Raw genomic sequence first — 21642 nt, forward strand, 5'->3', positions numbered from 1 at the left:
TCTACAAATAAGCCAGACTGGTCGAAATCTTCGTTTGGAGGACGTGTTTTTCAACAAACAATCGGCATTCCCATGGGAACCAATTGCGCTTCTCTTCTTGCCTACATGTACTTGTTCCTTTATTCATATGAAGCTGATTTCATACAGGAACTCCTTAGGAAGAAAGAAAGAAGTTAGCAGTATCCTTTATCTTTACTTTTCGCTATAAAAATGATGTTCTCTCACTAAATAACTCATAATTTGGTGACTATGTTGAACGCATCTATCCCATCGAACTTGAGATAAAAGATGTAACAGATACAGTTAAGTCTGCCCATATCTTGACTTACATCTCATAATTGACAATAAGTACCGGTTGAAAACAAAACTTTTCGACAAAAGGGATGATTTTAGCTTCCCAATCGTGAACTTTCCATTTCTATGTAGCAACATTCCAGCAGCGCCTGCATATGCAGTATATATCTCCCAGTTGATACGATATTCGAGGGCTTGTATTTCCTATCATGATTTCCTTGATAGAGGGTTGCTGCTCAGGAGAAATCTATTATACCAAAAGTTCCAAATGGTGAAGTTGAAGTCAGCCCTTCGTGAATTTTACAGACGCCATCACAAGTTGGTTGACCGTTATGGAATATCCTTTTCACAGATGATAGCGAATGTTCCAATTGTCGTAACTACAATCCAGTCGCCCTTTCCCCGATGATGACCTACCGGATTAGACTTATTACCGGGTTGGTACTAACATGAGCAACGACGGGTGCCACATGTGGAACAGGATCTGCTTACCCTTCCGAAACACCTGAGATCACCCCCAGTTTTTGGTGGGGTTCGTGTTGCTCAGTCTTTAGTTTTCTATGTTGTGTTTTGTAATGTTGTTTGTTTGTTGGTCTTTTTCCTAGAAAGGAACATCTTAAGTTTTAAGACCATTGATAATCTGTTTTTCACTGTTTTCCTAGGCAATGACATAGACTCATGACGTCATACATTCTCTTTAAGCACGACTGAGAAAATCCCATATCACTTGGGTAGCATGAATATGAAAAATTATCACAAAAAAAAATAAGCAAATATATAGAAAATAATGATAAACATCTTATATTATTTTTGGAAAAAATAGAACAATTAAAACTAATTTCAAAGTCGTTGGTCTTTTTACATGCTTTGCCAAAGGCAAGTCTAGTAACTGCTCCACTCCGTCTATCTGTCCGCCCGAAATACCTTGGGCAGGAAACTTTAGTCAAAGTTTTCGTGGCTTCTATGAAATGGAATGATTGAATATTTGGTCTCCAGATAGTAAGCATTTTTCAAATCCACCGTGCATTTACCTCATGTTTGCAGATAGTTTTCTGTAACGAAAATTTCCGTGAAACTTTTCTTGGCTCCTTTGGAAGGTAATGCTTTTATCTTTGGTCTGCATATTGATAGTGTTGATTTGTAGCCAGTAAGCTATTTGTACATCCACTGTTAAACCACTTCCTGTTTGCCTATAATTAGAAATTTTACAACACTCATTGTACAAGGAAAATGTTCGTCAAAGTTTTTTTGGCTTGTATGAAGGGTAATAATTTCATATTTGGGTTGTAGCTTTATAATAATGAGTTGAGAGTGAAGGCAATTTTTACATCTGCAGTGCAGCCACTTCCTGTTTGCGATAATTTGAAATTTTACAACACTCATTGCACAATAAATAACGTGTAACGTCTTGTATTTATGCCAATCAAATTTATGGGTTTTATTATGATTATGATTTTATTTGTTTTGCAGTTAAGAACTATGTTTACAATTAAACTGCCTTCCACTGATCCAGACCAAATTAGTCAAAAGACAACTTGTGGAATTCTTCTAGTAAACCAAATGAACAGAACTGATTTCTTAGATTATACTGGCATTGCACAGTGTAGCAGTGACACAGCAACTGTTGTCAGACACACGCGAGATAATTCAAACAAGGTGATAAGCAGTGGAAATCAGTGTGATAATGGAATCAAGAAAATGACAACAGTTGACAGTAGTTCAAAATGCAGTAAGAATTTCAGATTATTTGGTCTGGGCGGCAAAGATTAGACACCTTTCTGAATTAATTTTTTTGTCGTTTTGAAAACTTGAAAGTTCAGTAATATTTGAAATTCACATTTGAGGTATTGATATGAAACAATTATACAACTGTCCAAGAAATGTGTTCATTTCTGATACAAATGTTCATTGCTGACACCATTGAATCAACTTGGTTTTTATAATAGAAAATAGTAATATTTCTGAATGACTTATAAATCGTATCATTCAAATAAACTATGATAACATTTCCGGTAGCTTGGAAATTCGGTCTTACACACTTAGAAGTTTAAAAATTATTAAAATATTTACAAGTCTTGCCTTTTGTGGTAGCCATGTCTATCATTTAATTTAGATATAATTGAAAAATAAATATTTGTTTTATTTGTATTTGGTTTATTTTGCAGTTCCATGTCCTCCAGGAACATATTCTATAGGTGGTAATGCTTGTAATGTTTGTCCAGATGAAAGGTTCCAGAGTAACTTTGGTCAGACTGAATGTTTGGTCTGCCCTTCAGACAATCCTGTTCCATCAGAGGACAAAACTTCATGTTTAGGTGCGTAACTAATCCAGATTAACTGCTTACATAAATAACTTTACACAGATGTATCAGGAAAGGGACCTCATTTCCACGATTCATTGGTTAATATTAAGCTTTCATTGTTATGTCTGTTTCTGAGATATAAAAATGTACTATAAGAAAGAGGTCCAGTATATTTGGTGTATTGAATGATTGCATGGTTTACATGTTGTCTGGCAGGGGTTCTTCTGACATTGACCTCATCAAAATGCATCATTGATGGCGTTAAGTCAATGTAAAATCTTCATATTTCAGACTTTCAACATAAATTACATCATCATAGGTAAAGTAGGCGATAGATTTCAGTATGTGAATTTTACAAAAATTCTTATCTCAAATCTTGCAAGTATTTTTTTTGTAAGATTTAATTTGATAATTGCCGCTGACAGGTTAACGTTAGCACTGAACATTGATCCACCTTTTCAATTTTATAAGAAAATAGGGAGATGTGGTATGATTGCCAATAAGACAACTATTCACCAAAGTTCAAACGGAGTGGATGTAAAAAATTATAGGCTACCGTTCGGCCTTCAACAATGTGAAAAATCCATAATATATAGTCGGCTATAAAAGGCCCGACATGAAAAATATGAAACAATTCAATTGAGAAAACTAACAGCCTCACTTATAACAAACTAATTCACGAAAAACAGAAACAACAGACATGAACCAACAACAACCACTAAACAACAGGCTCTTGACTTGGGGTTAAATATGTTTGTGAGTGCTAAAATCTCTTTCTAACCTAGGACAGTGGTGTTACAGCAAAACATATGAACAAACTATAAAAATCAGTTGGAAAGGGCTTATCTCGTCATATTGATACACAACGATATATAACAATAATATTTAGTTTAGTTTTATATTACTGATAACAAAATCAATAATTATACAAAAAAAAAATATTATTAAAAGATCTAATTACAGTGTTTAATAAGTAACCTGTTAGAATAAGTTTATCGGAACGTATCAAAATTTCCGGGTTCGGTAACCAACATCACCGTAAGAAATTAGTATGTGCTATTCCGTTTGAAATAGGATGTCTACAGGTAAAGCCAAACTTGGAAAGCAAATATTTGTATCTATGGAATAAGTCATTTGTGGTAACGAAATTTCTGACTTAATAATTTATCATTTATACATAGATTACGCTCATTCAAATACAAAACGTCACTTCAGACACGGGCATAGCGAATGAACTGGGACACATAACTTTCAAAATAAAAACGTTAGTTATAGCATTATTAGTAGTCCTGTATTTGTATCCAGTATTCTGAGCTAAACAAGAAGATTAGGAAAAACGACTTCACTTGAGGATGCTTGACAAAAAAGTACCAGGATTTCGTATATGCTGTCTTTTATCACTGGCAAGACATCATCTAGTATTTGAAACTGCTTTATTTTAAAAAAATTGTAAACTAAATTATTAATTTGTTATTGCATAAGGAGTATAACACAAGCTTTAGTGGCTGATATTACCCGTTGCAAAAGATGCATTGTCAGTTTACATAACCTTTGTCAAGTTTGAAGCTACTGCCAGTCATTAGTCAACTATTTAAGAATCAAGTAATCATTTTAATGATTGTTGTGAAGAAATTCAATGATCCCAAAATTTTAACTTTGAATTGCTTATTTGCCTAAAGAAGCAAACGGAAAAGAAATTAAAGTTTATATTGAAAAAAAGTTTGCGTTATTTCTGTGATGAAAATATCTAAAAGATTGATACCATTAACAAAAACTGTGCAATGTTAGTTATAAAGTTCTATTATTTCAGCTGTATGTCAAGCCGGATTTTTCTCTGTTGATGGTGTGCCAACCTGCGTTCCATGTCCAGAAGATCATTACTGGGTAAACAAAACTTACTGTGAACATTGTCCGAATAGTCGCAGTTCCGCAGGGAAAAATGCTATAACGGACATCAATGGTTGTAAAGGTAGGCCTTAATTCAATCTTAGTGAGTTAATTAAACAATTGTTTGCCGATGTCCAAAACTTTTTAATTTATTTATATAAAAGAACAATTCCAATTTTCCTCGTCAATGCAAATATCCTATCTGTCTAAAAGGGCAACAATTACAAAAAACACGCTGTGACGCGCTCAGCATACCTCACTCGTTATTTAAAGGACAGACAAATAAGAAGTACATATAGGTGTCTGATAAATATGAAAACCGCTCACAACTTACAAAACATCACCGCTAAATTGCTCTTCAGTAGAACTGCCAAATGTGTGACGTGATGCTCAACACAATAAACGATGTAAATAATTGACCAAAATGAAGTTTATGTCCGAAGGTGTAAAACTATGACGAACATATTTGTCGGATGAACGGATAGACAAGATGAATGCAATATATGTCCTACCCAAGCACACGGCTAAATCATATATCCCTGATAAGAGAAAATTGTGAATTATCAGATTTATGAAGGCGTATGACTGAAAAGTGGTCACAATTTTGTCTTATGTTGTTAAACGTCAACAACTGTATACTTCAAATATTGTCTTATATGTAAATGTCGGTATTGTTCTAGGAATTTAAAGCAAATTAAAAATCATTGGACATTATTATATTTAAATTTTATGAATACTGTACGAGATGTCAAATAAAAGTATGGATTTTAGGTTATTTTTTTTTCATTTATGACTTCATTTTTTTTCCATACAACTTGAAGGATTGACTTGAATTTTGATTAAACAATTAAATCAAGAACAACATGTAATAATTCAAAACTTTCACGGCAATTTAAGGAGGGGTTGAAAACAATTTAAATTGATTTTAGTCCATTTGGCTGTTTTTGTACGTTTTTTGACATTTTTATGTCAGACAAAAGCTATGATATTTTTGTTGCAACTTCAAAATGAGTTCATATAATTTTTGTTTGAAATATATATTTAGGTCTTTCCACTTTTCTGTGGAAAGACCTATTGGTTTTCTTCTGATTATTATAAGTTCTTTCCACTTTTCTGTGGAAAGACCTATTGGTTTTCTTCTTCTTCTGATTATTATTTTTTTCTTCTTCCGCCACTTTTTTCTGACGGTGCTTTTTTGTTTCGCAAGATGTTGCTTAGATTTTTTGTGTATGATATCGAACAGTTATTGCGATTTTCAAACTGACCCTGTTAAGCCGAACACTTTTTATTGTAAGAGTTATCTCCCCAAACACTGTTTTTCTTGTGTACGCATCTCCTTCGCAACCGTTAAAGATAACGACAAAATTATTTCACCAATTTGCTCGTTATATCCTCAGGATCTTAAGAATAATTTTGACCGAAACGGTCCGGAAACTCCATATGAGAGTTATTTCCCCTTCTGTATTTAAAATAAGTAAAATGTAATTGTAATTGGTAAACCATAAGTGATAGGGACCTAGGGTCTTTTGATTTGAGGTCCTTGGTCCAAAAAAAAAGAAAATAGGGTCAAGGTCAAAGGTCAAGGTCATTTCTAAATTTGGATTTTGGTTTATTTTCACCTCTTTTCAAACACAATATAAGATATCGACAACATATTTTTACTTAATTGTTAGTTGCGACATGTCGTAACACATACATTTTGGTTTAAAGGGTACGCTTACATCAAATTAGAGTTTTCTCCCCTCTTTTATTTAAAAATATGCATATGGTGATATAACTCATGAACCAAATATAATTAAGATCTAGGGTCTTTTGATTTGAGGTCCTTGGTTGATGACCTTGAAATTCAGCTCAAGGTCATTGGTTAAACTGACGTTCTAGATTTTGATCTTTGCTTTTACCTCATATGTATACATGATAAAGCCATGGGACTGTTTGCATTAGGTTTCAAGCAATTTAACCTTAGAAAAGCCAACCAGAAGTGACCTTGTGTAAACCGGAAGTTGCCTTTTATTTGTACTTAATTAATATAAAAGTGTATAGAACCAGATATTTTTGGTATCAGTGTCAATTAAACGTTTGAATAATACCGGAAGTAACATTTTGCAAACCGGAAGTAACAAATTATCTCCTTTATTTAAAAAATATTGTAAAGAAACCATATATTTTTGGAATCAGCGTACAATAAGCTATCATTTGACGCTGGAAATGACATTTTCAACCGAATTTTACTATTTTCATATTAAAATACATGTTTTTTTTGTGGAAAGACCTTCAATTGTTCTTTGAACAATTGGTTTTTAATTATTATTTTTTTTTTCTTCCGCCAATTTTCTCTGACGGTGCTTTTTTGTTTCGCAAGATGTCGCTTAGATTTTTTGCATTTGATATCGAACAGTTATTACGATTTTGAAACTGACCCTGTTAAGCAAAACACTTTTTATTGTAAGAGTTATCTCCCCAAACACTGTTTTTCTTGTGTACAAATCTCCTTCGCAACCGTTAAAGATTACGACGAAATTATTTCACCAATTTGCTTGTTATATCTTCAGGATCTTAAAAATAATTTTGACCGCAGCGGACCGGAGACTACATATGGGAGTTATTTCCCCTTTTGTATTTTTAATAAGAAAAATGTAGTTATAGCTTGTAAACCATAAGTGATAAAGACCTAGAGTATTTTGATTTGAGATCCTTGGTCCAAAAAAAAAAAAAAGAAAATAGGGTCAAGGTCAAAGGTCAAGGTCATTTCTAAATTTGGATTTTGGCTTATTTTCACCACTTTTCAAACACGATATAAGATATCGAGAACATATTTTTACTTAATTGCAAGTTGCGACATGTCGTTAGACATACATATTGGTTTAATGGGTGCGCCTACATCAAATTAGAGTTTTCTCCCCTCTTTATTTAAACAAATGCATATGGTGATATAACTCATGAACCAAATATAATTAAGATCTAAGGTCTTTTGATTTGAGGTCCTTGGTTGATGACCTTGAAATTGAGCCCAAGGTCATAGATTAAATTGACGTTCTAGATTTTGACCTTTGCTTTTACCTCATTTGTATACATGATAAATCCATGGGACTTTTTGCATTTGGTTGCAAGCCATATGACCTTGAAAAAGGAACCGGAAGTGACCCTGAGTAAACCGGAAGTAGCTATTTTATTATACTTTTTGAATGTAAAAGTATATAGAACCATATATTTTTTGAATCACTGTCAATTAAACAGTTAAATAATACCGGAAGTAACCTTTTTCAAACCGGAAGTAACAAATTATTTCCCTAATTTAAAAAATATTGTATAGAAACCATATATTTTTGGAATCAGCGTACTTTAAGCTATCATTTGACGCTGTTAATGACATCTTAAACCAAATGTTTACTATTTTCATATCAAAATACTTGTTTTTTTGTGGAAAGACTTTCAATTATTCTCTGAACAATTGGTTTTTAATTATCTAAACAATGTTTCTTGGCTTTATTTGATGCTCGGAATGTAACCGATCACCCTATCATAAGAAACAGAAATTGTTTTTGTGTGGTAACTTACAGAAATGTAGTAATAACAGACAAAGTGTCAAAAAAGTAATTTTAAAAGGCATTTGAATGTTTAAAATACGTAAATAGCTCAGACAACCAAGCATGAACATCATGGAAATCTGTCATGCGCGAATTAATATTGTAACAAAGGTTTAGTGACAGACATTGACAAAGTGTATTACAGGAAAAAGTCAGATGCAACCTTTACTTCACATTGATTTTCCATTGCACGTCGTCACCAAATACTGCAGTAAAAAGTAAAATCACAAAAATACTGAACTCCGAGGAAAATTCAATCAAAAGTAAAATCACAAAAATACTGAACTCCGAGGAAAATTCAATTGGAAAGTCCCTAATCACATGGCAAAATCAAATGACAAAACACATCAAGCGAATGGACAACAACTGCAAGTCAAAGTAAGTCATTGTAAGTCAGATGACATTTCAAACAAGACCAGTTCAATCCCAAGCTTCCTTCTATCTGTAAAGGCAACCCAATGGAATTGTTACAGGTGGCCAATTCACACGGAGTTTGTTCAGATTGTTATGGCAACGTTTAGACTTTCCCTTCGAATTATATTTCTTGCTATCAGTTTATGACTGACGTCGACTGAATCATCTATATCTGATAGAGATAACTGAGATATGTCATTGAATTGATCATGATGGGGTGTTTCTCTCAGTGCCTTTAGCATGGATATTCTGCCTGAACTAAGCAGACCCGATGTAGTGTCACATCTTGTAGTACCTTTTGCAGCTGGTTAGCTATTACATACATCCGAATTTAACGACTTGCACAACTCTTGAACAGGAATGTATCGCCGACATGAGCGCCAACCATCGTAATGCTATTTATCATTTCTAGTTAAAACGATAATTCAGATTTGTGATTCATTTATGTGAAAATGTGAAATAGTATATTAAAAGCTTTAATGGCAACATCAATAGATATAGAACTGCTGAATACGATGTCAGCCCTGACCTTGGTTTGGTTGTATAATAATTAAATCGCTGATTTCGTCAACCTTTTGTGCAGTTCATGCTTTGTGTATGTGTCAGCATGCTCATTTAGAAGCAAGGCATGGAATTTATTAAATAATTTCGACATAAGAAGGCCTTGTGTTTATCCCTCAAATAATAATTTATTCCTGATATCAACTGCACAAATGCAGTATCATGGTTAAAAGATTCGCTTCATATTTTCATTTCTTTGGTGTTTTCAGTAGATATGTTGTTGTACAGGCCGAATGAGTAAGGACATTTTTGTACTTCAGTAGCTTAAATGAAGTACTTTGCCCTTGTCAGTGAAAATTATAATTTTGCAGAACTTTTAGTTTGCCAAATAATACATTCCAGCCAAAAACAAGAAGTAGTACTCTCTGGACGCTATTTTGGAGCAAGCTATTTAAGGCCAACTAAACTGTGACGTTTTCCAGACATATTTTACAAACGATTCGGAATATGTTTAAACGGTCATTTTAACAATATGTACACAGCTGAAAGTAAACAATTATAAAAAACACAATACAAATTACCTCGTCGTTGTTACAGATAACAAAAATAATTGAGTTAAAAACATAATGATATATATGCAAAACGTAAAGACAGAAACAACCACTTAAAGTGATCTAAAATAAAACAATATCCATTGCAAATGACACGTCTTATTTACATTATGACATTCTCGAAAAAAAAAAAAACATGTTAGAAATGTTTCAAATGAAAGTGTTTTTAATAAACTATATTTCATAGTGTATATGCACAATCAATACAAATGAAGCGAATAGTAATTGCCTTGCTATAATTTAAACAGAACAGGAAAATATCGTGTTAACCACTACTGAAATAAAAATGATTTACACAATTTGAATGTTAAATATCTGAAAATTCATTGTCGTTTTTTATCATTTAAGTCTTCAAATTTAGACGGGATGCTGTGATTCATATTAGAAATTGACATTTTAGTGTATCAGTATTTTTTTATAGACTAAACACATTTCTAACGCAAAAATAAAACCCCAATTTTTAGGGAATTTTGACCAACGATTTTTATCGGCATGTTTACAAAATAAGTTTAATATCTATTCTTTCATTTTGATACATTTCCAGGTGTCTTCTTTGGATGCATTGAAATCCATAAATAAACCTTTATAAAATTCACCGCTGCAGTAAGACATTGCTAATACACACATTTGATATACATTTCATTGATATCTGACAAGAAATAGATGCTTTTGAATGCTTGCTATATAGTTTTAAATTGACTTAACATTTTAGAAGGACATAACTACTGTCAAAACAATTGATCATCGTTTATTTTCGAACTCTCGTCCAAGACATTGATGATATAGACTTTTAATTTTAACTTAAAAAATCCTATAGGAAATGAAAACTTGTGATCGTTGACAATGCAATTTTCCATATTATTTCTTTTTCCCAAAGGGACATAACGCCTTTAAAATTAGTTGATAGCCACCTACTTACAACATCGTCTGAAACATTCGTGACATAAACCAAATATTAATGTCATAAAAACCTGGCCATTGTACGTGTGGGAGTGCTTATAGGACAGGATGGACGCCAAGTATTTCTATGTCCCCAGCACCCAATTGCGGCGGGGGACAAAATACGAACCGACATACAATATATATCTTTTTAACAAGAAACAATGATATTCATAAAGATAATAGTTTACATAATTTATTTTTAATTTCTCAGACATGAACTGAGACAACTGTTACTTTAGTTGTATTCTCAGGTATGATTTGAACAATATAAAAAAATCATGAAATGAATAGGATACATAAGGTCCTTTATATTATTTTGAGTAACACCATTGCAATGTAGATTTTTTTGTGAATAAATGTTGTAATTATAAAACAGAATATGTTCAGTCTGAATTTTGTCTTTATCCCAAACTGGTTCACTGTTTTAATTAACAGTTGTTGTGTTAATTAAATTATAAAAAGTAAACGAAAGATCAAACATGAACAAATAAGAATCTGCAATGATATAGAATATATGCATAAGACATGATCAATGTGATTGAATGCTTGATTTCATACGAAAAAAGAACAAGTTATAATCATGCAATCATAACCGATAGTCGGTTGGTTGCTGTCAACCGATAGTTATAGGTAATCGGTTAGTAGTTTCATATTATGAGCACTGTAACAGGCCAATCACACTTGCTGATCATTAATGATCAAATGTTTTCAGTCAAATACATTAAGAATAGAGAAGGGAAACGGGAAATTTGTCAAAAAGACAACAACCTGACCAAAGGGCGTAACAGCCCAAGGCCACCAATGGTTCTTTAACGCCACAACCATAGACGGGCTTCAGCTGGCCCCTAAACAATAATGTTTAGCGAAATAGACGCCACACTAAACTCAGAAACAAACAAATGAAGAAAAAAAAAAAACAGAAAAAACAAGACTTTCAAAGTCTAGAGGTTCCTAACTTGTGACAGGAGCAAACATGAAAAAAAAAAACCCAAACATTTTATATGTTTAGCTATATAAGTATTCATCAGATGTGTTTATTTGTAAGTATTCCTGATTTTATAAAAATCTAAATAGAACGATAATATATTCAGATATATATAGATTTGATTATTTCTTTCAAGTCGAGGGTTATTTTTTTTTGGAACTTTGATAACTTTGTTTATACTTCATTGAATATTATGACACATTTACAGTAGCTTGTAATAATCAAACAACAGTCTCAAGAGCAAACGGACAAGGTATGATAAGTGTCATTTTTGGTCCCCTTCAGAAAATTCTATAGTCGTTTCATCATTAGTCTATGCATAGAGCCTTTTAAAAATGTTGAAAATTTTGTGTTTACGTAAACATTTGGTTGCCTAGCAACGGGTTTCATGGAACTCACTAAAATATCCAACTTTCATGCATTTTCTGCTGGAAAAGACATGTAAATCGATTAAAATGTCAGGTTTCGAAACAATTCAATATATATTATGGTTGAATCTTGCATTTCAAAAAGTGCATAGTAGCAAACCTAGCAAACACACTTTTTAGTAACCACACAAAAGAACTTTTGTAATAAAATATTATACATTAAAAAAAATAAGCAAATACTTTCATATACTAGTAATTCATATTAAATCCTATATTGATATCTTTAGTAATCATGATTGCCTTTTAAAATGATACAATTATGTATCAACAGAACCATCATAATAGCTAGAGTTTTCCTTAGCAACAAATAGTAAGTTATATATAAAATATGAACGTACAATTCAAAGGGTATGTTAGTATCACTGATAATAATCTTTTCCCTGAAAATGTGAAAATTGAAAAGATGTCAATCAGAACTTAGTGCAGATGTTCATTTGTCATATTATTAATGTTTGGCTTCCCATGGACCACACGAACTACCTAAGCAATTTCTACCAAAGGGGAAGATTTTCGTCAAACTATCTCAAACAGTTTATATTATAGTTTGTATGCAACGTTGACACTAAGGATAATTAAGTTCAATATTATATGAATTTGGTACTTTTTTCCTCCAATAGCATTACTACATGTATTGTGCTTAGCAACTGCATACTATGAACATTTTGTTTTGCAACTGCATATGCGTTTTATGTTTTTATTTGCACATAAAGCTGAAATGCATGGTTGACCACAAAAATATTTTAATACATATATCTAAATAAAGTGATAGCTTGATAACAGATCCTTTGTTAAGCAACTACCAATTAATGTGCAATTTGCCTAGCAAACGCAAGATTTCAATCGAAGGAAGTATGTTTTTGTACATTCTAGTTCTATGTATAATGTACATTAATTTAAGATACATTGTTGCTTACAGTAACCCAACAAAAACAACCTGAATTTATGCACATTATCTTTATTTTTTTATCTGTATTCAGACAATCAATATGTTTCAGAAAAAATGAAACCATCTCGCACTCGTTATTGGCAAAAGTGTTTGTCTCAGTTGATCTGTGAGAAATCTGGCGAAAGACTAGTTTTTGATTGCTTGAAATTCTGTGCTGTACAAGATTTGTTTCATTGACAACTCGCTGCAATTCATTTGCCAAGCGGTCCAATGCAACAGCGTTTTCTTAGTTTAACTAGCTATAAAACCAGGTTTAATCGGTGGAAAATGACTATCCCTACCCTAGCCAGGAATATGACGTTTGTTTTCCATTTGTTGCGTTGGTTGATTCAGTCTTGCGTTTGCTTTTGTCAGTTTTTATCAACTTTCTCTAAAAACCTCAGATTTTTAATAGCTAATTTAGCTACGTTATTTAGTAGTAATGAATTAATGAGAATTTGGTAGAAATAAAACATTTAAGAAAATATTTTAAAACATTTTTACTCAGCCATGGAAAATTGAACCCCCTACTATGGAAACATGAAACCCTGTATGGACTTCAGATTTTCACATGGTCATAACTATTCAAACTACTTTATATACTATTAGTTATAATGCTGAACCTAATGTACATTCATTTAAAGGAAATACAGGGGTTCAATTTTCCCGCTATGGCATTTTTCTTTTTTTTTCATATTTACCCCAAAGCCAATTAATAAAAATAAAAACGATGGAGGCATGAATAAAAGATTATGCTTTAATTTTCTCTTTGTACTCAAAGGCAGGTTAACTCATAGTATTTTATTTACGAGCAGTCAGCAATCAACAATCAAAAACAAAACCCGAATTTTTACCTTTTTGCTCTAAGTATATTGTTTTAAGAATCACGATTTTCTGGGAAAGAGTAGACACTTAGATATGCATCATGTAACTCAATGTTTCGCGATAAATTCAAACCAAGCAATCACGTTGAACTGCAATATTTTTTCTTATAAACTCAAGATGTAATTTGAACAAATAATGAAAATCAAAATTGACCCTAAATATTCAATTGCATTTGATGAATATAAATATAAATCAATGTTTTTCTCGGAAAATTTAATCCTAAGATGCTGTGTAGCCGTAAAATTTTAATTTTAAAAAATATTAATTAAAGTGCATTAATATATTCATGGAATAAAATGTTGTGGCATTTTCATGCCATAATACATGAACAATGTCTAAATATCTGATGTTGTTAGCTTTCAATGAATAGTAACATGTTTAAAGATAATCAGTTTGGATTATAAAATCGCAAAAGCTGTAGGTAACTGCCTTTACAGCACACTAGCGCTTTGATTATTTTTCAGCAGAGATCGATTACGTAAATTTTATGACTAATCAAACTACTGTCAATCTCGGCAACAAAACAGAAAATGTAAATAATCAAATATTGGTCTATGGAACGCCATCACTGCCTTATATGTTGTTTACATTATGTCAAATACGTTTACTTCATATGAATTCACCATTACTTTATCTGAATTCTTCATCATTTGGTATGAAAACACTATAACACGGTATGAATACTTCATTAAATGATATGAATTCCTCATTACATGATGTGGTTACTTCTTTACATGGTGTGGAAACTTCTTTACGTGATTTGGTAACTTTGTGACATGATGCGATTACTTCATAACGTGATGTGGTTACTTCATTACGTCACACGTGATGTGGTTGTTTCATTACCTGATGTGAAAATTTCATTACATGATGTGAAAATAAAAACATGTTACAAGATGCGAATACGTTGATATATGATGTAAATATTGCAGTACGTGACGCTAATACTGCATTACGTGATGTGCATTTACAATTAATCAGCATGACGAGTTCTACGTCCTAACCAATATGAAAAATCAGACTACCTTAGTAGACGTTTCAATAAATATAGGTCCCTCAATAACACATATGAACTACGTCCAGTAACGAAAATAGTTATGATATAAATACGATATAATGAATATTCTTTGTTCTTGTTTACGAAGTTCATTCACAGATAAAGTCATTAAAATTGAAATAAAAATTTTGTTGACGTATGTACTTCCTCGGAAATGAAGTAAAAAATGTTTATAGAGTAAAACGTACACAGTGGCGGTATCAGAATTTCAAAATGTTTGTTCAAATTGAGGTGTCCAGAGACATCACCACAACATATGGTAAATAAGAATAGTGTTGGACACAGTAAGGGTAACGCACAGGTGTGGTGTGTACAAATACCAAAAAGTATAACAATGTAACAGCACGAGTTATTTTTCTTAGATAGAATACTAATATCAATTGAAACAATGGCAATCTTATCCCTCGGAGCGACCTAGCTCTTTGATTGCAATTATCTTATAATCTATAATTGATATAGATAAAAATTATCAAAAAGAAGTGATCTGCAAAAAAGTTAAGAAATCATTAATTCCTTATATTGGGGTGTAAAAAATTCTCCCAGTAGATCTGGATTAAACCTGATCTCAATCTTTCTTAGTGTGTAAAAGATGGCAGCCACTATTGCTTATGATTTTTAGCCCTCACGCAACACGTTGGAAGAAACACAGAAATACTGGGCATATGTCTGTCAGTTTAATACGTAGCGCTCTCACATGTAAAAATTTTGCCAGATTTTTAAAGAAATTTATGCCAATACGATCACATCAACACCTTGGAAATATTATTTATATAGGATATTGTATTGTAAACACTCTTACATGCTGTACAATTTTTGACAGATTATTATCAAATTTATATCAAAGGTTTTTATCAGCAATGTCTCAGACAAGTTCCAAAATCAGTACAGATCAACTATTTTAAATAAGCAAATACTTTCATATTTCTAAGAATTCATATTAAATCCTATACTGATATCTTCAGTAACCATGTTTGCCTTTTATAATGATACAATTTTGTATCAACATAATCATCATAATATATAGAGTTTTCCTTAGCAACAAATAGTAAGTTATATATAAAAAATGAAGGTACATTTCAAAGGGTATGTTAGTATCACTGGTAATAATCTTTTACCTGAAAATGTTAAAATTGAAAAGATATCAATCAGAACTTAGTGCAGATGTTCGTTTGTCATATTTTTTACATTATAATGTTTGGCTTCCCTTGAAGCACACGATCTACCTAAGCAATTTCTACCAAAGGGGAAGATTTTCGTCAAACTATCTCAAGCAGTTTATATTATAGTTTTATGCAACGTTGACACTGAGGACAATTAAGTTCAATATTATATGAATTTGGTACTTTTTTCTTCCAATAGCATTACTACATGTATTGTGCTTACCAACTGCATACCATGAACATTTTGTTTTGCAACTGCCTATGCTGAGCAATCATCGTAATTCAGACTATTTGAGTTTTTATTTGCACATAAAGCTGAAATGCATGGTTGACCACAAAAATATTTTAATACATATATCTAAATAAAGTGATAGCTTGATAACAGATCCTTTGTTAAGCAACTACCTATTAATGTGCAATTTGTCTAGTAACCACAAGATTTCAATCGAAGGAAGTATGTTTTTGTACATTCTAGTTCTATGTATAATGTACATTAATTTAAGATACATTGTTGCTTACAGCAACCCAACAAAAACAACCTGAATTTATGCACATTATCTTTATTTTTTTATCTGTATTCAGGCGACCAATATGTTTCAGAAAAAATGAAACCATCTCTCACTCGTTATTGGCAAAAGTGTTTGTCTCAGTTGTGCTTGATCTTTGCGAAATCTGGCGAAAGACTAGTTTTTGATTGCTTGAAATTCTGTGCTGTACAAGATTTGTTTCATTGACAACTCGCTGCAATTCATTTGCCAAGCGGTCCACTGCAACAGCGTTTTCTTAGTTTAACTAGCTGTAACACCAGGTTAAATCGGTGGAAAATGACTATCCCTAGCCAGGAATATGACGTTTGTTGTCCATTTGTTGCGTTGGTTGATTCAGTCTTGCGTTTGCTTTTGTCAGTTTTTATCAACTTTCTCTAAAAACCTCAGATTTTTAATAGCTAATTTAGCTACGTTATTTAGTAGTAATGAATTAATGAGAATTTGGTAGGAATAAAACATTTAAGAAAATATTTTAAAACATTTTTACTCAGCCATGGAAAGTTGAACCCCCTACTATGGAAACATGAACCCCTGTATGGATTTCAGATTTTCACATGGTCATAGCTATTCAAACTACTTTATATACTATTAGTTATAATGCTGAACCTAATTTACATTCATTTAAACGAAATACAGGGGTTCAATTTTTCCGCTATGGCAAATTGACCCCGGGTTGAATTTTCCTTATTGGATTTTAATCCCGGTTTAATTTTCAGGGTGTTCAATTTTCCATATGACCCCGGCATTGATGAAATAGTGGAATATTGTTGTCAAAACATCGATCGGAAGGCAGTCAAGTCAGCCTGTACTTCTTACATGGCCCAGTGTTCCAAGATAGTACTTTAGTTATTAAATAGCATTTGTCAATGCAATATATAGACATGTGATAGATAGTGCTTTAGCTAATGACAGTCTTAAATGTTTCTAACAAAATTAATTCATGATTGCTTTAAAACATGCATAGCTAGTGTTATTGCTTGTTAATTTTTCATCTATTTATCATGCTATAAATGTTTAGCATGTTTCTTTTTTTTCATATTTACGCCAAAGCCAATTAATACAAATAAAAACGAGGGAGGCATGAATAAAAGATGATGCTTTAATTTTCTCTTTGTAATCAAAGGAAGGTTAACTTATAGTATTTTATTTACGAGCAGTCAGCAATCAACAATCAAAAATAAAACCCGAATTGTTACTTTTTTGCTCTAAGTATATTGTTTTAAGAATCACGATTTTCTGGGAAAGAGTGGACACTTAGAGATGCATCATGTAACTCAATGTTTTCGCGATAAATTCACTCCAAGCAATCACGTTGAACTGCAATGTTTTTTCTTATAAACTCAAGATGTAATTTGCACAAATAATGAAAATCAAAATTGACCCTAAATATTCAATTGCATTTGATGAATGTAAATATAAATCGATGTTTTTCTCGGAAAATTCAATCCTAAGATGATCTGTAGCCGTAAAATTTTAATTTTAAAAGATATTAATTAAAGTGCATTAATATATTCATGGATAATATGTTGTAGCATTTTCATGCCATAATACTTGAACAATGTCTAAATATCTGATGTTTAAAGATAATCAGTCTGGATTATAAAATCGCAAACGCTGTAGGTAACTGCATTTACAGCACATTTTCGCTTTGATTATTTTTCAGCAGAGATCGATTACGTAAATTTTATGACTAATCAAACTACTGTCAATCTCGGCAATAAAACAGAAAATGTAAATAATCAAATATTGGTCTATGGAACGCCATCACTGCCTTATATGTTGTTTATATTATGTCAAATACGTTTATTTCATATGAATTCTCCATTACTTTATCTGAATTCTTCATCATTTGGTATGAAAACACTATAACATGATATGAATACTTCATTATATGATATGAATTCTTCATTACATGATGGGGTTACTTCTTAACATGGTGTGGAAACTTCTTTACGTGATTTGATAACTTCATAACATGATTTGATTACTTCATTACGTGATGTGGTTACTTCATTACGTCACACGTGATGTGGTTGTTTCATTACTTGATGTGAAAATTTCATTACATGATGTGAAAATAAAAACATGTTACATGATGCGAATATTTTGATATATGATGTAAATATTGCAGTACGTGACGCTTATACTGCAATACGTGATGTGCATTTAAAATTGATCAGCATGACGAGTTCTACGTGCTTACAAATATGAAAAATCAGACTACCTTAGTAGAGTAAAACTTACACAGTGGCGGTATCAGAATTTCAAAATGTTTGTTCAAATTGAGGTGTCTAGAGACATCACCACAACATATAGTAAAAAAGAATAGTGTTGGACACAGTGAGGGTAACGCACAGGTGTGGTATGTGCAAATACCAAAAAGTATAACAATGTAACAGCATGAGTTATTTATTTTAGATAGATTACTAATATCAATTGAAACAATGGTAATCTTATCCCTCGGAGCGACCTAGCTCTTTGATTGCAATTATCTTATAATCTATAATTGATATAGATAAAAATTATCAAAAAGAAGTGATCTGCATAAAAGTTAAGAAATCATTAATTCTTTATATTGGGGTTCCTATCTTTAAATTGCTTTACCATTTCTTAGTGTGTAAAAGATGGCAGCCACTATTGCTTATGATTTTTTAGCCCTCACGCAATACGTTGGAAGGAACACAGAAATACTGGGCATCTGTCTGTCATTCTAATACGTAGCGCTCTCACATGTAAAAATTTTGCCAGATTTTTAAAGAAATTTTTGCCAATAGGATAAAAAAATATAGGAAATTGTATTGTAAGCACTCTTACATGCTGTACAATTTTTGACAGATTATTATTAAATTTATATCAAAGGTTTTTATCAGCAATGTCTGAGACAAGTTCCAAGATCAGTACAGATCAACTATTTTCAAAAGAGTTATTTTCTTTGTAAATTTTAATTATATGGAAGATTGCATTGTAAGTGCTCTAACGTGTACAATTGCCAGATTTCTGTAAAATTAATATCGAAGGTTATATTCGCAATGTCTCTGATGAATTCAAAAATCACTGCAGACCAACATTTTTCCTTAGTTATTACCCTTTGACAGATAAACTATATTTTGCATGTATAATTATTTTATCAAATTTATATCAAAATTGTCTCAGACAATTTCAAATGAGAGGCGATCAACTATTTTTGAAAGTTTTAAAGAATAAACTATTTTTTTTTAGTTATTGCTATACCTGTCAACTTGTGAAAATGGAAATGCTGGTCATGATCTGGGTTAAAAAAAAATATCAGGTCGTAACAAGTAAAAACTTTGTCCAACTGAATTTTATATAAGTTTTTCATATTAACTTGATTCATTGTTTTATTTAATAATTTTAAAATATCAAACACATAGATATAGGAAGATGTGGTATGAGTGCCAATGAGACAACTCTCCATCCAAGTAACAATTTATAAAAGTAAACCATTATAGGTCAAGGTACGGCCTTCAACACGGAGCATTGGCTCACACCGAGCAGCAAGCTATAAAGGGCCCCAAAAATTACTAGTGTAAAATCATTCAAACGGGAAAACCAACGGTCTAATCTATATAAAAACGAGAAACGAGAAACACGTATGAACTACATAAACAGACGACAACTATTGTACATCAGATTCCTGACTTAGGACAGGTGCAAACATTTGCAGCGGATTTAAACGTTTTAATGGTACCAAACCTTCTCCCTTTTTCTGAAACAATAGTATAACATCACAACATAGAAAGACGCACTATAAAATATCAATTGGAAGGCTTAACTCAATCAAAAAACGTAAATTAACACACAATGAACGAATAACTTTGATCTGTGATACCTGAATGCAAATACATAGTTATAAATTATAAGGGATAAATAACTAAGGTCAAAAGTAAATAAACAGGTTGAAGTTAAAGTATGATACCACTGTGAAATGTTAAACAATATTTAGAAAATCATCACTTTTGAAAAAACCTGCGTCATATTATACACAGGTAAATGAAAATATTTTTGTTGTTAAGTATACTTCTTCTGCTGTGTGTATAAAATCTTCCGTTTAGGAATACCAAGAAATTTCTTTAATATCAATAAAACTAATCTAACACTTGGTACATATGGGGTGAATATCAACAATAAAACTATACAATTAGTGCTAGATAAAATTTCCTGTACAGGTGCAAGAACATTATTTAAGGAGAAATGAAATAATTTTGATGTTCATAGCATACTTATGACACATTGTTGCAACATATACTGTTATGAATATTCTAGTAATTCATCAAATTATTAATTCAATACCTTTCATTTATTTTGACAATTTCAGATTTATAGTTAAGAAGTTTCGATAAAATTGAGGGTTTATTTAGATAGTTATAGTCAAGAGATGTTCCCATTATTGTTTGCAGCAATTAATATAAAATCAAAGTTTTTTTAAAGGTCCATGACAGTTTTGACTTTTACAGGACTTGAGGGGTGTAAAAAGTGTTATGTCATTTACGAATACTGGTGGAGAATGTATTCTTATTAACTAAATTGTGTTTTCACCTGATTTCCAGGTGCTCATATATATTACACCACGAGGAATATACGGAAGAATAAGAAGAAATGCATCTTTGTCCTGGCATTTTTATAATATGAATTGGGGGGAGAGGGGTGGGATTTAGTCACATGTTTACGTTTTTAAGTCATTAAAGTCATAGAGATAAATAATGGTTATCACCAGCCCAGTAGTCAGCACTTCTGTGTTGACATGAATTATCATTGAAATGGTCATAATTATGAATTAACTGTTTACAACACTTTACATTTCTACCTCAGGAATAGATTACCTTAGCTGTATTGGCAAAACGTTTAGGAATTTTTGGTCCTCAATGCTCTTCAACTTCGTACTTTATTTGGCCTTTTTAATTTTTTTTGATTCGAGCGTCACTGATGAGTCTTTTGTAGACGAAACGCGCGTCTGGCGCAAATACAAAATTTCAATTCTGGTATCTATGATGAGTTTATTTAATACAGATTTTGGATTACTTTAACGAACATTTAGCATTATGAGATTAATATTAATGCGGATTTACTCATGCACTTGTCATAAATTATTGATTT

At 31.8% G+C, this 21642-nt stretch overlaps 1 protein-coding gene across 10 annotated transcripts in view; it reads left to right on the forward strand.

The window, feature by feature from the left end:
* LOC127709457 (uncharacterized) overlaps positions 1 to 21642 on the forward strand; it is a 378921-nt gene that overhangs the window by 120245 nt on the left and 237034 nt on the right. For 7 of the 10 annotated variants that reach the window (XM_052215024.1, XM_052215025.1, XM_052215026.1 and 4 more), the window contains exons 27-29: positions 1765 to 2023; positions 2460 to 2609; positions 4408 to 4566. The exons of 2 other annotated variants lie outside the window; for them this stretch is intronic. In XM_052215024.1, coding sequence (XP_052070984.1) covers positions 1765 to 2023; positions 2460 to 2609; positions 4408 to 4566 — 568 coding nt within the window. The remainder of the gene's footprint in view (positions 1 to 1764; positions 2024 to 2459; positions 2610 to 4407; positions 4567 to 21642) is intronic. One more of the 10 variants, XM_052215029.1, reaches the window with a different exon arrangement.

Source organism: Mytilus californianus, unplaced genomic scaffold (genome assembly GCF_021869535.1).
Source record: "Mytilus californianus isolate M0D057914Y unplaced genomic scaffold, xbMytCali1.0.p SCAF_7, whole genome shotgun sequence".
In the NCBI taxonomy this organism is placed as follows: domain Eukaryota; kingdom Metazoa; phylum Mollusca; class Bivalvia; order Mytilida; family Mytilidae; genus Mytilus; species Mytilus californianus.